The sequence below is a fragment of the Humulus lupulus genome, chromosome 5 (genome assembly GCF_963169125.1).
Source record: "Humulus lupulus chromosome 5, drHumLupu1.1, whole genome shotgun sequence".
NCBI classification, from domain to species: domain Eukaryota; kingdom Viridiplantae; phylum Streptophyta; class Magnoliopsida; order Rosales; family Cannabaceae; genus Humulus; species Humulus lupulus.
This window is the reverse complement of record NC_084797.1, coordinates 242643320-242665771: the sequence shown is the minus strand read 5'-3', so window position 1 is coordinate 242665771 and position 22452 is coordinate 242643320. Positions and strand designations below refer to the sequence as shown.

The window sequence follows — 22452 nt, the reverse complement described above, 5'->3', positions numbered from 1 at the left end:
TGGTATTTGTTCCTATATATATATATATAATGTTTCAATTAGTAATATTCTTCCCAAATGTTTCAATTAGTATTTTAGTTGTATCTTTCATATTGATGTTGGAATTTAATTAGTCTCAAGTTTGTTCTATGTTGTTTTAGCTGTGTTGCTGAAACTTTATTAAGATTATTGACTTATAGTTGTTGTTGTTGTAACTTTATTAGTCTCAAGTTTGTTGTATTTTCTTAGGTGTTTTGTTGAGCCATTATTAAGATTATTGTATTGTTGAAAGTTTTCTTATTTTTTATTTTCAAGCTTTAGGTGTTGCTGAAATATTAATATGATTATTTATGATAGTTTAATTATTTGGCGGTAGTCTAGACCACCCAAACCGCACCACACTGCACCATTTTTTTGTGGTGCGGTTTCTGCGATTTTTTAGTTTCGCGGTGCGGGTGCGGTTTGGAAAATTAGAAAAACCGCATGCGCGGGTTGGTTTGAAAAAATGGTCAAAAACCGCACAACCCGCACCGCGTACAGCCCTAGGCAGCACGGCCCAACCCAGCCGTGGGTGTCTGAATGCGCACGTTCCTGCTGTGTGTTCGAAAAGTCAGGGAGATATCGGACACGTGATGTCAGATATATGCACGTTTATCTTGCGTGTGTTGACTTTACAAAGGGTCAGAGATCCAGGAACAGCTCGTATCACGAGCTTCTCCCCTGACCCGACCTTCGACCTTCAGACTCCCCCAGTCTTGGGCAACCTTGGTGAGTCCTTGAGGATACCTCGAGCTAATAGAGTACGACCTCGAAAACAGGAGCTCCGCCCTGGAGGAATTTACGGACTAATCATGATTAGTCCGAGGCTCGACCTGCTAATCAACCCGGGGGAAAACCAGGATGTACAATATTATATATATAATAATGATATTTTATAATATTTAAATTTAAATTTATAATAATATAATTAATAAATATTTATTTTCAGTTAGTTTTAAAATTATATTCTATTAAATATTTAAAATATTCTGTTAAAGTTAATATAATAAAATCTTACACATTTTTTTTATTTTTTATGTGGAAGTGATATATACGTGGATATGTTATGACTATAAAAGACAATTCAACTCAAATATAATGTGGATTTTCTTACATGAAAGGGACAAGTGATTCAATTTATTGGTACTCCACTATTGCTTAATTAATCCACTTTATTATTACAATAATAATATTTATTAATTAATTACACTTGGTTACTTTATGATCCCAAACATATAAAAATACCCGTGATTTGTGTAAAAAATAAATTGAAGTACTCAATTATTGGAGAGAGATATGGACTAGTAAAGTAGCCATATAGTTTATTTGAGAAGGACAAGAAAAATAATGAAAATTGAATATGAAGAAATATATGGGGGAATTTTTTTTTTAGGGCTTCACTTTAAGTCTTATTGGTATGACTCTCAGTGTTCTTAACCCGTAAACAGTTTTCGGCGCGATTTTTTTATAATCATGTATATTGTAGTTATTTAGAGCATCCTGCAAATTTTTAGAAAATTTAGAATAGTTTACAGTACCGAAAACTAGGTTCAAACATATTGTTGCACGCGTGACTAATTTTTTTTATGCGCGTGGAAAACAACATGTTGGAACTTAGTTTTCGGTACAGTAAACTATTCTGAATTTTCTAAAAATTTGCAGGATGCTCTAAATAGCTACAATATACACGGTCATAAAAAAAGTCGTGCTGAAAATTGCTCACGAGTCGAGAAATACTGAGGGCCCTATTGGTAGGGCTTAAATGAAGCCTTATTATTACAATAATAATATTTATTAATTAATTACACTTGGTTACTTTATGATCCCAAACATATAAAGATACCCGTGATTTGTGTAAAAAATAAATTGAAGTACTCAATTATTGGAGAGAGATATGGACTAGTAAAGTAGCCATATAGTTTATTTGAGAAGGACAAGAAAAATAATGAAAATTGAATATGAAGAAATATATGGGGGAATTTTTTTTTTAGGGCTTCTTCACTTTAAGTCTTATTGGTATGACTCTCAGTGTTCTTAACCCGTAAACAGTTTTCGGCGCGATTTTTTTATAATCATGTATATTGTAGTTATTTAGAGCATCCTGCAAATTTTTAGAAAATTTAGAATAGTTTACAGTACCGAAAACTAGGTTCAAACATATTGTTGCACGCGTGACTAATTTTTTTTATGCGCGTGGAAAACAACATGTTGGAACTTAGTTTTCGGTACAGTAAACTATTCTGAATTTTCTAAAAATTTGCAGGATGCTCTAAATAGCTACAATATACACGGTCATAAAAAAAGTCGTGCTGAAAATTGCTCACGAGTCGAGAAATACTGAGGGCCCTATTGGTAGGGCTTAAATGAAGCCTTATTATTACAATAATAATATTTATTAATTAATTACACTTGGTTACTTTATGATCCCAAACATATAAAGATACCCGTGATTTGTGTAAAAAATAAATTGAAGTACTCAATTATTGGAGAGAGATATGGACTAGTAAAGTAGCCATATAGTTTATTTGAGAAGGACAAGAAAAATAATGAAAATTGAATATGAAGAAATATATGGGGGAATTTTTTTTTTAGGGCTTCTTCACTTTAAGTCTTATTGGTATGACTCTCAGTGTTCTTAACCCGTAAACAGTTTTCGGCGCGATTTTTTTATAATCATGTATATTGTAGTTATTTAGAGCATCCTGCAAATTTTTAGAAAATTTAGAATAGTTTACAGTACCGAAAACTAGGTTCAAACATATTGTTGCACGCGTGACTAATTTTTTTTATGCGCGTGGAAAACAACATGTTGGAACTTAGTTTTCGGTACAGTAAACTATTCTGAATTTTCTAAAAATTTGCAGGATGCTCTAAATAGCTACAATATACACGGTCATAAAAAAAGTCGTGCTGAAAATTGCTCACGAGTCGAGAAATACTGAGGGCCCTATTGGTAGGGCTTAAATGAAGCCTTATTATTACAATAATAATATTTATTAATTAATTACACTTGGTTACTTTATGATCCCAAACATATAAAGATACCCGTGATTTGTGTAAAAAATAAATTGAAGTACTCAATTATTGGAGAGAGATATGGACTAGTAAAGTAGCCATATAGTTTATTTGAGAAGGACAAGAAAAATAATGAAAATTGAATATGAAGAAATATATGGGGGAATTTTTTTTTTAGGGCTTCTTCACTTTAAGTCTTATTGGTATGACTCTCAGTGTTCTTAACCCGTAAACAGTTTTCGGCGCGATTTTTTTATAATCATGTATATTGTAGTTATTTAGAGCATCCTGCAAATTTTTAGAAAATTTAGAATAGTTTACAGTACCGAAAACTAGGTTCAAACATATTGTTGCACGCGTGACTAATTTTTTTTATGCGCGTGGAAAACAACATGTTGGAACTTAGTTTTCGGTACAGTAAACTATTCTGAATTTTCTAAAAATTTGCAGGATGCTCTAAATAGCTACAATATACACGGTCATAAAAAAAGTCGTGCTGAAAATTGCTCACGAGTCGAGAAATACTGAGGGCCCTATTGGTAGGGCTTAAATGAAGCCTTATTATTACAATAATAATATTTATTAATTAATTACACTTGGTTACTTTATGATCCCAAACATATAAAGATACCCGTGATTTGTGTAAAAAATAAATTGAAGTACTCAATTATTGGAGAGAGATATGGACTAGTAAAGTAGCCATATAGTTTATTTGAGAAGGACAAGAAAAATAATGAAAATTGAATATGAAGAAATATATGGGGGAATTTTTTTTTTAGGGCTTCTTCACTTTAAGTCTTATTGGTATGACTCTCAGTGTTCTTAACCCGTAAACAGTTTTCGGCGCGATTTTTTTATAATCATGTATATTGTAGTTATTTAGAGCATCCTGCAAATTTTTAGAAAATTTAGAATAGTTTACAGTACCGAAAACTAGGTTCAAACATATTGTTGCACGCGTGACTAATTTTTTTTATGCGCGTGGAAAACAACATGTTGGAACTTAGTTTTCGGTACAGTAAACTATTCTGAATTTTCTAAAAATTTGCAGGATGCTCTAAATAGCTACAATATACACGGTCATAAAAAAAGTCGTGCTGAAAATTGCTCACGAGTCGAGAAATACTGAGGGCCCTATTGGTAGGGCTTAAATGAAGCCTTATTATTACAATAATAATATTTATTAATTAATTACACTTGGTTACTTTATGATCCCAAACATATAAAGATACCCGTGATTTGTGTAAAAAATAAATTGAAGTACTCAATTATTGGAGAGAGATATGGACTAGTAAAGTAGCCATATAGTTTATTTGAGAAGGACAAGAAAAATAATGAAAATTGAATATGAAGAAATATATGGGGGAATTTTTTTTTTAGGGCTTCTTCACTTTAAGTCTTATTGGTATGACTCTCAGTGTTCTTAACCCGTAAACAGTTTTCGGCGCGATTTTTTTATAATCATGTATATTGTAGTTATTTAGAGCATCCTGCAAATTTTTAGAAAATTTAGAATAGTTTACAGTACCGAAAACTAGGTTCAAACATATTGTTGCACGCGTGACTAATTTTTTTTATGCGCGTGGAAAACAACATGTTGGAACTTAGTTTTCGGTACAGTAAACTATTCTGAATTTTCTAAAAATTTGCAGGATGCTCTAAATAGCTACAATATACACGGTCATAAAAAAAGTCGTGCTGAAAATTGCTCACGAGTCGAGAAATACTGAGGGCCCTATTGGTAGGGCTTAAATGAAGCCTTATTATTACAATAATAATATTTATTAATTAATTACACTTGGTTACTTTATGATCCCAAACATATAAAGATACCCGTGATTTGTGTAAAAAATAAATTGAAGTACTCAATTATTGGAGAGAGATATGGACTAGTAAAGTAGCCATATAGTTTATTTGAGAAGGACAAGAAAAATAATGAAAATTGAATATGAAGAAATATATGGGGGAATTTTTTTTTTAGGGCTTCTTCACTTTAAGTCTTATTGGTATGACTCTCAGTGTTCTTAACCCGTAAACAGTTTTCGGCGCGATTTTTTTATAATCATGTATATTGTAGTTATTTAGAGCATCCTGCAAATTTTTAGAAAATTTAGAATAGTTTACAGTACCGAAAACTAGGTTCAAACATATTGTTGCACGCGTGACTAATTTTTTTTATGCGCGTGGAAAACAACATGTTGGAACTTAGTTTTCGGTACAGTAAACTATTCTGAATTTTCTAAAAATTTGCAGGATGCTCTAAATAGCTACAATATACACGGTCATAAAAAAAGTCGTGCTGAAAATTGCTCACGAGTCGAGAAATACTGAGGGCCCTATTGGTAGGGCTTAAATGAAGCCTTATTATTACAATAATAATATTTATTAATTAATTACACTTGGTTACTTTATGATCCCAAACATATAAAGATACCCGTGATTTGTGTAAAAAATAAATTGAAGTACTCAATTATTGGAGAGAGATATGGACTAGTAAAGTAGCCATATAGTTTATTTGAGAAGGACAAGAAAAATAATGAAAATTGAATATGAAGAAATATATGGGGGAATTTTTTTTTTAGGGCTTCTTCACTTTAAGTCTTATTGGTATGACTCTCAGTGTTCTTAACCCGTAAACAGTTTTTGGCGCGATTTTTTTATAATCATGTATATTGTAGTTATTTAGAGCATCCTGCAAATTTTTAGAAAATTTAGAATAGTTTACAGTACCGAAAACTAGGTTCAAACATATTGTTGCACGCGTGACTAATTTTTTTTATGCGCGTGGAAAACAACATGTTGGAACTTAGTTTTCGGTACAGTAAACTATTCTGAATTTTCTAAAAATTTGCAGGATGCTCTAAATAGCTACAATATACACGGTCATAAAAAAAGTCGTGCTGAAAATTGCTCACGAGTCGAGAAATACTGAGGGCCCTATTGGTAGGGCTTAAATGAAGCCTTATTATTACAATAATAATATTTATTAATTAATTACACTTGGTTACTTTATGATCCCAAACATATAAAGATACCCGTGATTTGTGTAAAAAATAAATTGAAGTACTCAATTATTGGAGAGAGATATGGACTAGTAAAGTAGCCATATAGTTTATTTGAGAAGGACAAGAAAAATCTTTTGATGGAATGAAAATTGAATATGAAGAAATATAAGGGGGAATTCTTCTATAGGGTTTTACTTTAAGTCTTATTGGTATGACTCTTAGTGTTCTTAATCCGTAAATAGTTTTCGGTGTGATTTTTTTATGACTATGTATATTGTAGTTATTTAGAGCATCCTGTAAATTTTTAGAAAATTCCGAATAGTTTATAGTACCGAAAACTAGGTTCAAACATGTTGTTACACACGTGACTAATTTTTTTTATGTGCGTGGAAAACAACATGTTGGAACCTAATTTTCGGTACTGTAAATTATTATGAATTTTCTGAAAATTTGCAGAATGCTCTAAGTAGCTACCATATACACGGTCATAAAAAACATCGCGACGAAAACTATTCACGGGTCGAGAAACACTGAAAGCCCTACCGGTAGGGTTTAAAGTGAAGCACCAATAGAATAATTGTCCTAAATATATATATATAAATATATAATTCCAAATTAAATTTTAAAATAAAACTATACTATATACAAAATATGTAACTTAGAAAAATCCAGATAAACTTGAATGTCCCAAGATGATAATTGATGATAAGAAAACTTGTCTTCTATATATGCAGTACTCTCTTATGTATTTTTCACTATAAAAAAAAAATATATATATATATATACAAAATATATTTATATCTAATTTTGTAGTTATATATATAATTTTTTTAAAATAATTTTAATGTTGTTAGTTGTTTTTTGTTTTTAACTAATTAGTATACAAAATTTACACTAAAATATTACTGTGGAATTTTAACTTTTAAAAACACAAAAATGTTTTAAAAAAAATACAGACTATAATATAATGTGACTCTAAATTTTATGTTCATTCACAAAAAAAAAAAAATCTACAAAAGCCTCTGGTAGAGTTACTGCCAAACAAAAAATTGTTGTACACATATATGCAAGTTGCAACCATGATTGATCATATGATTTTTTTTTTTTAATAAAATTATTATTATTATTATTATTATTATTATTATTATTATTATTATTATTATTATAGTTTTGTAGTTTTTTAGATTGAATTTGTTACTTATTAAAATTAAAACTAACGAACTAGACAATATAACTTAATTAATATGATAGCAAAATGGTATAGTATTGTGAAAATTAAGAAAATAATAATAATAATAATAATACCTTAATCTTATCAATGTCCGAAGAAGAAGAAGAAGAAAGATTGGCAGAAGCAAAATAGGCCTCGGGACACCTATCAACGACGTCGTTTTCCCTACAAAACGGCAACCAGTGGGCAGCAAACTTAGCAGCCTCCATGAAAGCAAAGAGAGTCAAAGCGGAGCCACCGTCGTCGGAAACATAAACCGAAACCTTCCCCGCCGGATAATCGTAAGCCATAACCGAAAGCGCCGTGTTGACCACGTTCATAGGCGGCTCCTTGTACGGATCCGCCGTACACACGAACACGTCGATCGCCGGAAACTCCTCCTCGCACTCTTTGTTGTTCAGAAGGATATTAATTTTCTCCGGGAACTCCTTCCGGTAGATCGGTCTCATTCGAAACGACTTTGATGTGGTCCACATGACGGCCAAAACGACGTCGGATACGAGTAAGGCAGTGGAAATGAACAAGGGAGGAATATCAGTTTTTGATTGGAGGAGAAGCGATGATAGGGTTACAGCGTGGTGATAGAGTAGTGTGACGACTGCGGAGGCGTAAACCGCCGCGAAGATTCGGTTAGGGATCGTTAAACGGGAGAGCTCCTCCTTGTGGAGTGGAGGAGCTCCGGTAGCTCTCAAACGACGTCGTAAAGCCTCCATTTTTCTTTTTCTTTTTTCTAATCATTTTAAAACGATAATATTACGAGTTTTTGGAACGGTGGCACTCTATTCTATTCGATAGTAGCACTAATATTTATATTTATAAATAAATAATCGTATTTTCGCTTAAAATATATAAAAATAAAATATTACGTAATAAGTCAGTTTAACTTAATTAATTATATTTATTAAAATTGAGATTTATTATTTAAAAAAACAATAACACTCAAAATGGAATTGATTTTTTTCTTAAGCATGTTACAACATTAATTCCTAACGTTACACTGGTGAGGTTTTATTTTTTTAAATACTAGATATAAGCAATATACTATACATATTTGCTTAATTTTATTTATAAAATATATTAATTATATTTATTAAATTTACATTATTCTTATATAAATTTTAAATAAATAAATAATATTGTATATAAAAGAATGACATAAACATATTAAATAAACAGAGACATGAAACTTTGATCTACCACAAAAAGATGTCCCTATGAAGATAGTATGCCCACAAACATTTTTGTTCTCAGCCATCTTTCTTTCTATAAGTATCTTTATTTTTATCATTCTTCTCTATTTTCACATTTTTTTTCCTTTCTAGAACTACACATGAAGATAATGCGCCCAAAACATTGGAGAAAATATTGTTGCGAATCACTAAAAATTAACCTACAACCCTCCATGTACAATTTTACTCCAAATTTTTTAATTTGAATGAGCTAATAATAATGGTAATGTTTGGTAACACTTAAAAAAATTAATTTTTTATTTAATTAATTAAAATTTTAAAAATTAAATATAAAATATGTTTAGTAACTTTATTTTTATTTATTATTTTTTTAAATTTTAATTAAAATTTATTAAATTCTGAAAATAGAATTTTTTCACTTTCAAATTTTTTTTAAACAGTTTTCAATTTTTCATTTCTTTTTTTCTTCTCTTCTTCAAATCAACACCTTATATTATTAAATAAAAAATAAAAATAAAAATTATTAAACACGTTTATTATTTTTTGTTTTTAAAAACAGAAAACAAAAATAGTTACCAAACATATTTTTATTTTTTAAAAATAAAATAATATTTCTATTTTTGTGTTTAAAAAATTCAAAAACAAAAATTTTACCAAACGGCCAAATATAAATGCATCTATCAATAAAAAATAATAATCTACCATAGAAACATAACTATATTAAAAACACTTTCATATATAACCATTTTATGGTATGGTGTGGTACAATATTCTATTTCTCCCTTAGTGCTATTTTTCAACTCCTCGATGCAACAAAACCAATTACGAAGAGAGAAATGGCCCAAAATGTCGAAATCAAAGTAGTTTTGGCGGGAATACCTCCTTTATTAGTCTTCAAAAACATAGCAGCATAAACAGGACGACAATTCACCACAACAAAGACTGTTAAAATCACTTGCATGAAGCGTTGTTCGAAAGCATATTTGCTCCCCAAAAGGGCAAGTTTGAGCCCCCAGACTAGTGCAGCCAAGTTGATTATTGCAACCATAGTTAAGGTCACGAACATGGGCGAATGAAGACCAAATTCAAAGACTCCTTGTTCGTATCTTTTGCGTTGTTCGGCTTCGTTTACTTTACTCGTTAAATTGAAACCCGCCGAGGAAATGCCTAAAGATTTTAAAGAGTACTCAATTGAACCAAACAAACCACAAGAGAGGCTCCTTATCATCCACATTCTTTGATCGTTCCACCATCTTTGGAATGTTCCTCCTTCTATGACAAATTCCAAGAGGTCTTGGCCATAAGCTCCAACAAATAGAAAGAGGTACAAAATAAACCATGGCTCTGAAATCTGCAAAATGAATCAAGTGACATTAATCCAAATGAAAGTTAATAAAAACCATCAATCATGGGTTCTAATCATATTAAAGAATAACTCAATTTTTTGTTTATTCTTTCACATCTTTTCATATTAGGATTAGTAATCACAAAATTGAAGAATGAACAAAAGGAATATCATAAATTTAGTAGTTGCATGATAAATACCACTTTACATGACAACTTTTCAATTAGATAAAGAATAAGTATAATGATGATTAATTTTTCTTTTATGATAAAGGTGTTGGCCAGAAATTCTTTGACCTTAAACAAGTGGGAGTTTGATGATAAGTATAAAAAAAAAATCTAAAGAATAATCTATGCACATTACCTTTGGGAAGATAGTGACTCCATTAAGAAGAGCCAGTTGAGGTAGAAAGGCATATATGGCAACTGGAATGGACCAAATGGGCCACAAAGAATAATGACCATAAGTGAAGCCCATTATGAGGCCCATATTGTGAGTACCAAAGGTAAATGGGCTATATTTAGAGAAAGTAACTTCAAGTAAACCTATGGCCCATCGTTTTTGCTGGTTCAACACATCAACAAGGCTTATTGGGGAATCACCATAAAATGCTGCTTTAACTGGATTGCACAAAATGGACTTCCAACCCTCACATTGAAGACGATAACCAGTGAAAAAGTCCTCCACTAGTGATCCATATCTCACACCAATCTATAATACATTTCATTACAAATTTAGGTCATAGTGTTAATCAAGAGTAATGTTATATGCATATAATCACTAATCAAAAGTTAGATTATGTATAGTCTCACTTGAGTTGAGTTTGATGGTAAGACTTGTGATAAAACTAAAAAGGGATGAAGAAAATTGACAATTTTCATTATATATGGAAATTTAATAACTTTATTGAAAAATATGATAATTTCTAGGTTAGTAATAGGTCACTATTTGTTTTAAAAATTACATCTACCACTGTAAATTTTAAAAATACGGAACTTACAAAAATACAGATAACAGTTTATTACGATTCTCTATCATCGCCTGTTACAATTTTATATTTAGTGTTATAAGTCACTATTTGTAAACAATGGGTGACTTGTAACTAACCTATTACTTTACAGACTAAATAGAAAATTGTAACAGGCGATTACAGAATCATAACAAACTGTAATTCGATTTTTGTAAAGTTCCGTATTTTTCAATTTTTTTTTTTAAATTTACAGCACTAGGTGTAATTTTTCCAAATTAAAATACTAACCTTGTGTCCCCATTGGGTCTGGTTCTCGTAACTGCAACCTGCAACACAGTGAGCCAAATCCAGAACTTGTTTAGATTGGATGGGCTTGTTCACAACATGATCTGGGCCTAGTTCAACCATTTCTGGTAATACCAACTTGGATGGGCCTCCAAAGAAAACTCGTCTTCTAAAGAAGCATCCAGTGCCCACATAATTTGGGCCTGAAAGCCCATCCATTCCAATTGCATTGATGAAGAACAATCGTTTGACCTCACAAGCATAGGTGTCATTCTTGTTGATCCCATGAAATCGTTGAGGAATCTGAATATACCCAACTTGGGATTCTGCTTTAGGATCTAATAAGTAGCACAAAACTCGTAACGGTGTTTGGGGATCATTTGAGTACGTGTCACAATCCAAGGTCAAGATTATTGGGGCATTGGTCATGGTGGCTGATACTCGAATCTTAAATAACGTAAAATTAAATTAAATTAATTAATGTCAATCTCTTAATATTGGTAAAATTGTGAGATTTAAGTCATTTTGATGAACTATAATTTCATATATGATAATATGATGTGTGTTTGAAATGGTCAAAACTTACAAGGACATTAAGGGCACCAGCTTTGAAATTGTGGTTCGAAGCCTTGCTTTTCTCTCTGGAGATGTAAACAAGGTTTGGCATTACATGACTTGTAATGTCTTTGTCTTTGTTGTTATCCAATATAACCTGTAATTATACATAAGTATCTCAATTAATAAAATAATGGTCACACATAATTAATTATCTATGTGTTTATTATTTTTGGAACAAATGTTTACAAAATTTACTACTAATTACTCTCGGATAGTATGAATGATGATCATGGGTTTTGTGTCACCATTCCATTTCCAAGATCATTCATCTATTTCGGTTCAATATAAGCACTAATCCCTTCCTCTTTCTTTTCTTAATTACCTGTTGGCGAAGAACTGCGTCAACAGATTAGTGTTTTCATTGGCCTAATGTTATTCTCGTTTATATAATATTAGGTCACATTTGGATAGTGGGAGTGGATAGGATTGGATTGGATTAAAAATATAAGAAAAAAAATATAGAAGAAGAAATGAGTTAACCATTATTTGTCAACACTAAATTTGAAGAAAATAGGTTGAATGCAAAGTAGCAATTCTTTTTTCTTATCGAGAAAATATATAGAGATGGAGATTGGATAAGATAAAATAAGATAATTTATTCTAAGTGTTTCAATAGGATTAAACTGTCTCGACTTAGGGGAATTTTTTTTAGAGGACTTAGGGAGATTATTTAGGGTGTTAGATTCATTTTTGTAATATCTTATCTAATTTGATAACAAATTTACATTATAAAAATTATCTAATCCAAACGATACCTTGTATTATACTATGGGACACAAGTATCTTGTGCTAAATTAATTAATTAAACAATTAGATTAAGTTTTGTACTATGCTCTCTAATTACATGAGCATAGTCGATAGGAGAGGGGCCTTGGCCACTCCAAATACTATATAATTATTCTTAATCTTTCTACAAATTGTATGTTTGGTCCCTTTCAAAAGAAAATTTTATCTTTTGACCACTTGTGTTACACAAACCTACCTCGGTCTCAAATAGTAAATAACTTATGTTTAAAGTAAAATTAAATAATATTATTTATAAAATTATATATGACCTGAATGACCGTAGGATGCTCCTGGCGCGAGAATCCATCCGTCCATTTGTCGAAAGCTTGGCATTCATCTTCTTTGGTGATGTACCCATCATCAATTTTCCCTTTCTCAACCACATTTTCTACCCTCACTTTCATGCTTTCATACAAAGTCTGCACCATATTATAATTATAATAATAATTTTTATTATTATTCATGTAATATAAAATGTAATAATATTATAATTTGTTATAAGAATTTAATGTATATGTGTATATATATAATGATGTACTAGATACAAAGAACGTACCTGCACATTTGTTTAGTTTTATTTATAAAATTTATTAAATTTGTATCATGCTCGTATAAATTTTAAATAAATAAAAATATTATATATAAAAGAATAACATAAACATATTAACATTGTGCATTAATTCATTTTGTTTTATTGTGCATTTTAAACAAAAACATTGTTTATGATTCTATTTAAATATATATATATATATAATATGATAACATTTTCAAACATAAATGATAATTTTTGTAATAAAAATTAAGATTATGTATTATATATTATTATTATAATAATAATATTTTATAATATGTAAATTGATATTAATATATTTATAAAAAATTAGGCATATACATTACTATTATATAATATTAAATATCTAATATTGTACTATATTTATAATAACGATATTTTATAATATTTAAATTTGAATTTATATTAATATTAATATAATTAATAAATATCTATTTTCAGTTGGTTTTAAAAGTATATTTCGTTAAATATTTAGAATATTCCGTTTAAGTTAACAAAACAAAATCTACACATTTTTTTTCATTTTTTATATATCTTCTATATAATAAGTGTGTAGATAACGGAAATTATTGGTTTTAATAGTTTTTTATTTTTTTAATCTTAACTTTAGCAGAATATTCTTATATTTAACAGAATATTCTTATGTTTAACGATAGTTTGTAAACACTTAAACTTAAATAAAATAAAATATATAATTAAAAAAATTAAAATATGATATTTTTGAGATATTTTTCAACAATAATTATTTAAAAATAATAAATAATTAAAAAAAATTAAAATATGATATTTTTCAAATATTTTACAATGATAATTATTTTAAAATAATAAATAATTAAAATATGATTTTTTTGAGATATTTTACAATGAAAATTATTTAAAAATAATAAAATCAAATGTTTTATAACTTAAATAAAATTTAATTAAACTTAAACTCACTTATTAAAATCTACTATGAATTCGCAACAAATTGTTTTTTTTTTAAAACTAGCAAGAAACTTAAATTTAAAATACACGTATTGTATTTAATATTACATTAAACATATAGTGTATAATTTCTTGTTGTCACTCTCAAATTCAAAATCTAGAACAAACACAAACTTAAACAAAAATAAAGAAATTATTTAATTACAATAAGATTTTTATTTCAAAATTTATATGACATTAATATAAATTTAATAAAAATAATTAATAAATTCTATAAATAAAATTAAGCAAACGTGCATATTGCACGTTGTTTGTATCTAATAGATGAGATATATATGTGGATATTTTATGACTATTAAAGACAATTCAACTCAAATATATTGTGGATTTTCTTACATGAAAGGGACTAGTGATTCAATTTATTGGTACTCCACTATTGCTTAATTAATCTACTAAATTATTACAATAATAATATTTGTTAATTAATTACACTTGGTTAATTTATGATCCCAAACATATAAAAACACCCGTGATTTGTGTGAAAAATAAATTTAAGTACTCAATTATTGGGGAGAGATATGGACTAGTAAAGTAGCCATATAGTTTATTTGAGAAGGACAAGAAAAATCTTATACATAATCTTTTGATGAAATGAAAATTGAATATGAATAAATATATATATATATATAATTCCAGATTAAATTTTAAAATAAAACTATACTCTATACAAAATATGTGACTTAGAAAAATCCAGATAAACTTGAATGTCCCAAGATGATAATTGATGATAAGAAAACTTGTCTTCTATATATGCAGTACTCTCTTATGTATTTTTCATTATAAAATATATATATATATATGTATACAAAATATATTTATATCTAATTTTGTAGTTATATATATGTAATTTTTTTTAAATAATTTTTATTTTCTTTTTAACTAATTAGTATACAAAATTTACACTGAAAATATTACTGTGGAATTTTAACTTTTAAAAACACAAAAATGTTTAAAAAAAGAGTAATGATATGTGTACCTAAAATATACACCCAAACATTACACACAGTGATGTGGCAGTTTGACCTAGTCAATCATATTTATTAAAATTGGGATCCAATGTTTTAAAAAACACTAACATGTCACTGTGTGTAATGTTTAAGTATATATTTTTGGTGCACATATCATTACTCAAAAAAAAAAAAAAAAAATATATCTACAAAAGCCTCTGGTAGAGTTACTGCCAAACAAAAAATTGTTGTACACATATATGCAAGTTGCAACCATGATTGATCATATGATTTTTTTTTTAAATTATTATTATTATTACTATTATTATTATAGTTTTGTAGTTTTTTAGATTAAATTTGTTACTTATTAAAATTAAAACTAACGAACTAGACAATATAACTTAATTAATATGATAGTAAAATGGTATAGTATTGTGAAAATTAAGAAAATAATAATAATAATAATAATAATACCTTAATCTTATCAATGTCCGAAGAAGAAGAAGAAAGATTGGCAGAAGCAAAATAGGCCTCGGGACACCTATCAACGACGTCGTTTTCCCTACAAAACGGCAACCAGTGGGCAGCAAACTTAGCAGCCTCCATGAAAGCAAAGAGAGTCAAAGCGGAGCCACCGTCGTCGGAAACATAAACCGAAACCTTCCCCGCCGGATAATCGTAAGCCATAACCGAAAGCGCCGTGTTGACCACGTTCATAGGCGGCTCCTTGTACGGATCCGCCGTACACACGAACACGTCGATCGCCGGAAACTCCTCCTCGCACTCTTTGTTATTCAGAAGGATATTGATTTTCTCCGGGAACTCCTTCCGGTAGATCGGTCTCATTCGAAACGACTGTGATGTGGTCCACATGACGGCCAAAACGACGTCTGATACGAGTAAGGCAGTGGAAATGAATAAGGGAGGAATATCAGTTTTTGATTGGAGGAGAAGCGATGATAGGGTTACAGCGTGGTGATAGAGTAGTGTGACGACTGCGGAGGCGTAAACCGCCGCGAAGATTCGGTTAGGGATGGTTAAACGGGATAGCTCCTCCTTGTGGAGTGGAGGAGCTCCGGTAGTTCTCAAACGACGTCGTAAAGCCTCCATTTTTCTTTTTCTTTTTTCTGATCTTTTTAAAACGATAATATTACGAGTTTTTGGAACGGTGGCACTCTATTCTATTCGATAGTAGTACTAATATTTATATTTATAAATAACAATTCATAACTTCGCTCAAAATAAGGAATATACTTATTTTGTACTCTATGTTTTTGCAAAGTATCATTTTGGTACCCTCTGTTTTCAATAATACTCATATGGTACCCTGTATTTTAAAATTGTACATATTTAGTACCCTAAACTCAGATTTAATAGATAAAATTTTGTCAATTTAATCAAACTGCTGTCAATTATGTAAGTTACAAATTTAAATTTAATTACATATATAATTACATATAACTTATGACAGTTTGATTATATTGACAAAATTTTATCTATCAAATCTGAGTTTAGGGTACCAAATATGTACGATTTTAAAATACAGGGTACCATATGAGCATTATTGAAAACAGAGGGTACCAAAATAATACTTTGCAAAAACACAAGGTACCAAATGAGTATATTCCCCTCAAAATATATACAAAAATATTAGGTAATGTGTCAGTTTAACCTAATCAATCACATTTATTGAAACTGAGATTCATTATTTTAAACAAAAATAACACCCAAAATGGAGTTGATTTTTTTCTTAAGCATGTTACAACATTAATTCCTAGCGTCACACTAGTGAGGTTTAATTTTTTTAAATACTAGATATAAGCAATACGATGCATGTTTGCTTAATTTTATTTATAGAATATATTAATTATATTTATTAAATTTATAGCATTCTTATATAAATTTCAAATAAATAAATAATATTGTATATAAAATAATGACATAAATATATTAAATGAAAAACTAAACAAAATATTATTTATGATTTTTTTTAATATATATAATATGATAACTTTTTTAAATATAAATGATAATTTTTTTAATAAAATTAAAATTATGTGTTATATATTATTATAAGAATATTTTAAAATATTTAAATTTATATTGATATGAGTATTAAATATCTATAGTCTTGTATTAAATATTATTATAATTATAATATTTGAATTCATATTAATATAATTAGTAAAAAATTATGATTATCATAATAATATTTTATAACATTTAAATGTATATTAATATAATTATTAAATATCTAGTATTGTATTTGTTACAACCGAATTTCGAGTCTTGGTTCAGTAGATTTTAACTGTTGAACCAAGTAAAAGTTCTTCTGTTCTTTTCTTCTTTCGGAAATATTGTTTAGTGTTCTTCAAAATTAAGTTGACGAAAAACGGCGTCAATATTATTATATATTATTATAATAATAATATTTTATAACATTTAAATTTAAATTTATATTAATATAATTATTATATATAAGTAGTCTTATATTAATATTATAATAATAATATTTTATAATATTTAAATTTTTATTAATATAATTGATAAATATCTATTTTTAAGTTAGTTATAAATGTATATTCCATTAAATATTTAGAATATTGTATTAAAATTAACAAAATAAACTGTTAAAACTAAAAATTTCCGTTATTTACACATTTTTATATAGAAGAGATATAATTTTAGAACAATTCTTTTATAGGGGCTTCACTTTAAGCCTTACCGGTAGGGCTCCCAGTGTTTCTCGACCCGTGAACAGTTTTCGGCGTGACTTTTTTTTATGACCATGTATATTGTAGCTATTTAGAGCATCCTGCAAATTTTCAGAAAATTTCGAATAGTTTACAATACCGAAAACTAGGTTCAAACATGTTGTTTTCCACGCGCATAAAAAAAATTAGTCACGCGTGCAACAACTTCACTCATCACCTGTTAGTTTCGAGATAAAACTCTATACTTCTTACAATGCACCTCATTCAACTTCTAGACTATTTTCCACATTCTAACAGTAATTATAACTTAAATAATAAATAGGGAATTTGCTCATTTGGTACCTTATGTTTTTGCAAAGTTTCATTTTGGTACCCTCTGTTTTCAATAATGCTCATATGGTACCCTATATTTTAAAATTATACATATTTGATACCCTAGAGTCATATTTGATAGATAAAATTTTGTCAATATGATTAAATAGTCATCAGATATATGTAATTAAGTAATTAAATTTAAATTCGGAATTTACATAATTGACAACATTTTGATTAAATTAGTAAAATTTTATTAATTAAATTTGAGTTTAGGGTACCAAATATGTTCGATTTTAAAATACAGGGTACTATATGAGCATTATTGAAAACAGAGGGTACCAAAATGATACTTTGTACCAAATGGTTACCTACCCTAATAAATAACAAGAAAATGTGTAAAGTCATGAGACTAATCATACTTCTACAAAAATATATATATTTTATAATTTTATAAGAAATTTTTAAAAAGGGTTATAAGGCATGAAATTAGAGATCACCAATTATATAACTAAAAAAACTAAGTAGCCAAGTGCAAGAAAGTAATTATAGAAAGCAAATAGTGCAAAAAAGTGACTCAATCAATCTATACACATAAACCTAAACTATAGAGATAGATATAGTAATATAGTCATATAGTATAGACTGTAAAAGTAAAATTTAATAATAATAATAATAATAATAATAACAATAATAGTACCCCTGATACGGTCATTTTTGTCTTAATATTTGTTAAGTTTTTCTATGCTTGGATGGTGTTATGATAGCATTTTTAATAGTTTTAACTAAGTTTTGTGATTCTATAACATATTTTCTACGTTGCGTTTTATGATGATAAATCTGACATTTTGATGGCAAGTGTAGTTAAAATAAAGTTTTAGGAGTATTCAAAGCTTTCGGAATTGAAATGTGGAAGTGGTGGCAACGTAGAAGCTATCTAAGATCAACAATTGAAGAATTTGGAGGTAGGCCGCGGCTCATAAAACTCAGGCCGCGACACTTTAAGTGGAAATTGCACTTTCAGAATTTTTCTTCCAGACAGGCTGCTGCGCATAAAACTCAGGCCGCTGCGTGAAAATTTCAGGCTGCTGCCTGAGGGACAAATTTAGGCACAGTTTTTGTTCTAGGCCGCGGCTCGCGACGTCGTTTTCAGATTTTTTTTATTTCTTTTTAATTAGAATTTAATTGAGACTATAAATAATTATTAGGGTTAATTTTAGATTAAGTTTTGATTACGGTTTTAAGAGAGAAAAAGACTGAGAAATGGCTGAAGAGAAGACTACAAGACTACATTACTTTTGTTCGTCAATCTAGTTTCTTTTCTTCCCTTAATCTCTTTAATTTTAATTATAATTATGTTTGTGATTATGATTACTATTATGGAGTAGGTTCTTTTTAGGTTAAGGGTTAATTCAAAACCCAAGACATGAATTCTTAATTGTTGATAATGAATATCATTCTTTAATTTCTCTCAATATTAGATTGTTTCTATTTTTCCAATTGAATGTTATGAATCTTGTAATTTCTTGTTAGGTGGCCAACTAATTAAGGTTTTACATTGTTCAATTGTCATCTTAGAATTACTACTCATCTAATAGTTTAGGATTCTAAGTGTATGTGATAAATTACAATTGATAGTTATGTCAAAAGAATTATTGATTGTGATGAAAAATAGAACATAGGTTAAATGAATTATATGCTTCATTAATTTATTGCCTAGATTAACTTGTTTCCATAGGACTTAATGTTTTATCTAAGTTAAATAGATTGTATGCTTCATAGATTTATTGCTTAGATAAAAGAGTTAATTATTGAGCGCTTCGCCTTGATTACTTATAATAGGGAGACTGGGATAATTGACTGCTTCAGCGTTATCTGCGGGGTTAATAGTTTAATTGAGAAATTGGAATAATATTTATTATTAGTGATTAGGAATGATTGTCGAGGGTGGAGATTAACCTTTAACTGCTTCTTAATATCGTAATCCAAATCTTTATTTTGCTTTCTAATTTATGTTATTTAATTTTGCATTAAAAATCAAAATCCCCTTTTAAGTTTTAGAGTTAATTATTGAATAATGAATTGAACAATAGTCCTCGTGGGTTCGACCTGTGCTTGTTATTATACTGAAATAATTGAAAGTATTGAAAGAAAAATCATTGTTAAATTTGTGTGATATACGACAACCATCAAATTTTTGGCGCCGTTGCTGGGGACTATTGTTATTCTCTTTATTATTCAAATTTATTTATTTGTGACTAATTAGTTCTTACTATGGAATTATCAGGTGTATATGTCTGGTGAAGACGATACTCAAGAAAGGTTATCTAGACTGAAACAATATCTTGAGTCATCGTCAGCTTCTCGTTCTTCAAGGATTGTTACCGATAATCTGCTCTTTCAACGTCTTGCTCCACAAGATAATCTTGTTAAAGTGCCATTACCGTCTGACAACGAATCTGATTCTGACGATTCAGTTCGATCCTATAGAACAATGGCCCAGCAAAGGACATTGAAAGAGTTGGCAGCGCCAAATCTTGACCAACAACCACTATGCATCCAGTATCCACCGTTGGATGTAAACTTTGAGCTGAAGTCGGGCCTCATCCACTTATTGCCTTCTTTCCATGGGCTGCCTGGTGAGGATCCGAATAAACATTTGAAAGAGTTTCATATTGCCTGTTCTAGTATGAAACCCGCTGCAGTGACTGAGGAACAAATCAAGCTGCGAGCTTTTCCTTTCTCCCTAAAGGATGCAGCTAAAGAGTGGTTGTACTATCTTCCACCTGGTACTGTTGAAACTTGGAAATGTATGAAGACTATGTTTCTAGAACGATACTTTCCAGCATCTAAAGTTGGAAGCATCAGGAAAGAGATCTGTGGTATAAGGCAGTATACAGGAGAGTCTTTGTATGAATATTGGGAGAGATTTAAGCGGTTGTGTGCTAGTTGCCCTCATCATCAGATAAGTGAACAGCTCCTCATTCAGTACTTTTATGAAGGATTACAATCACTGGATAGGAGTATGATTGATGCAGCCAGTGGGGGTGCACTAGTTGATAAGACTCCTGCTGTAGCCAGGAGCTTGATTTCTAATATGGCTGCTAACTCACAGCAGTTTGGCATTCGTCAAGATCCTGTTCCACCACCCAAATCAGCTAATGAAGTGAGCACCTCTAATGCTAATTAGCTAGGTCAACAATTGGCTCAATTAACTGCAGTGGTCCAACAACTAGCTTTAGGCCAACAGGTGCGACCATGTGGAATCTGTCAAGTTGTGGGGCATCCTACTGATACTTGCCCTACTCTAGTGGAGGGAGAAACTGAGGGTGTTAACGCTGTAGGAAATTTCCCTAGTCAATTACGTCAAATGTATTATGAACCATTTTCACAAACTTATAATCCGGGCTGGCGTGATCATCCAAACCTTCGATATGGGAATCAACAACAAATAGCTCCACAACCAACATCGGCGAGACCACCTGGTTTCACTATACAACAGAGGTCTCAAAATAATTATGTACCTAGACCATCACAACCACCGCAAGCTACTCCACCACCAAGTGCCAAACCTTCTACTGAGGATTTAATCAATGCACTTGCTACAAATACTCTTCAATTTCAGCAAACCACCCAAGCTTCCATCAAAAGTTTGGAGAATCAGGTGGGACAATTAGCAGCATCATATAACCGATTGGAGGCTCATCTGTCAAATAAATTGCCTTCACAACCTGAGATGAATCCCAAGGAGAATGCTAGTGCAGTAACTTTGCGAAGTGGGACGCAATATGATCCACCTAGTCCTCCAATGCCCATTAAATTGTCATCCAAGCCACAAGTTGATTGCTCAGTTAATGAAGATGTTCCTCCAAAGCCAACCAGCCCTACACAACCAAGCCCTAAGCCTACTTTTGTCATTCCACCTCCATTCCCAAGCAGACTGAAAAAGACTAAAAAGGAAGAGGTTGACAAGGAAATTCTTGATACATTCCGAAAGGTAGAAGTGAATATTCCTCTTCTTGACGCTATTAAACAAGTGTCGCGCTATGCCAAGTTTTTGAAAGAGTTGTGCACTAATAAGCGTAAGTTAAGGGGTAATGAAAAAGTTAGTGTGGGGGAGAATGTTTCCGCAGTTCTGCAAAAGAAGCTTCCACCAAAGTGTAAGGATCCTGGTACTTTTACTATCCCTTGCACTATTGGTAATAAAATAATTGAGCATTGTATGTTGGATTTGGGAGCCGCTATCAATGTCATGCCATTCTCCATTTATGCTTCATTGAATCTTGGTCCACTTGAAGAAACAGGGGTGATTATTCAACTTGCTGATAGGTCGAATGCTTATCTCAGGGGTGTAATAGAAGATGTTTTAGTTCAAGTGAATGAATTGATGTTTCCGGCTGATTTTTATGTTCTTGATATGGAAGATGAATCTATTCCATGCTCCACTCCAATTCTGTTGGG

The 22452-nt window shown here is 30.1% G+C and overlaps 1 protein-coding gene and 1 non-coding gene across 2 annotated transcripts; both read right to left on the bottom strand.

The window, feature by feature from the left end:
- Positions 1-9158: 9158 nt before the first annotated feature.
- Positions 9159-16139, bottom strand: LOC133778634 (cellulose synthase-like protein G3). Its single transcript, XM_062218621.1, has 6 exons — positions 15440-16139; positions 12733-12882; positions 11646-11771; positions 11063-11506; positions 10168-10515; positions 9159-9810 (listed from the first exon to the last, which is right to left on the bottom strand). The coding sequence occupies exons 1-6, from the start codon at positions 16073-16075 to the stop codon at positions 9256-9258; spliced, it is 2259 nt and encodes a 752-aa protein (XP_062074605.1). The 5' UTR covers positions 16076-16139; the 3' UTR covers positions 9159-9255.
- A 4712-nt stretch (positions 16140-20851) lies between these two features.
- Positions 20852-20958, bottom strand: LOC133781120 (small nucleolar RNA R71). The gene has a single exon (XR_009869915.1). It is a non-coding gene; the product is annotated as a small nucleolar RNA R71 (small nucleolar RNA).
- Positions 20959-22452: the final 1494 nt, after the last annotated feature.

Bases quoted from the DNA above. Each gene is read 5' to 3' on its own strand.
- LOC133778634 (XM_062218621.1), bottom strand. From the start codon at position 16,075: ATGGAGGCTTTACGACGTCGTTTGAGAACTACCGGAGCTCCTCCACTC. The intron at 11,507-11,645 runs GTAAGTTTTGAC...ACGTTATTTAAG, and splicing joins CTGGTGCCCTTAATGTCCTT to ATTCGAGTATCAGCCACCAT. The intron at 10,516-11,062 runs GTTAGTATTTTA...AATGTATTATAG, and splicing joins AGACCCAATGGGGACACAAG to ATTGGTGTGAGATATGGATC.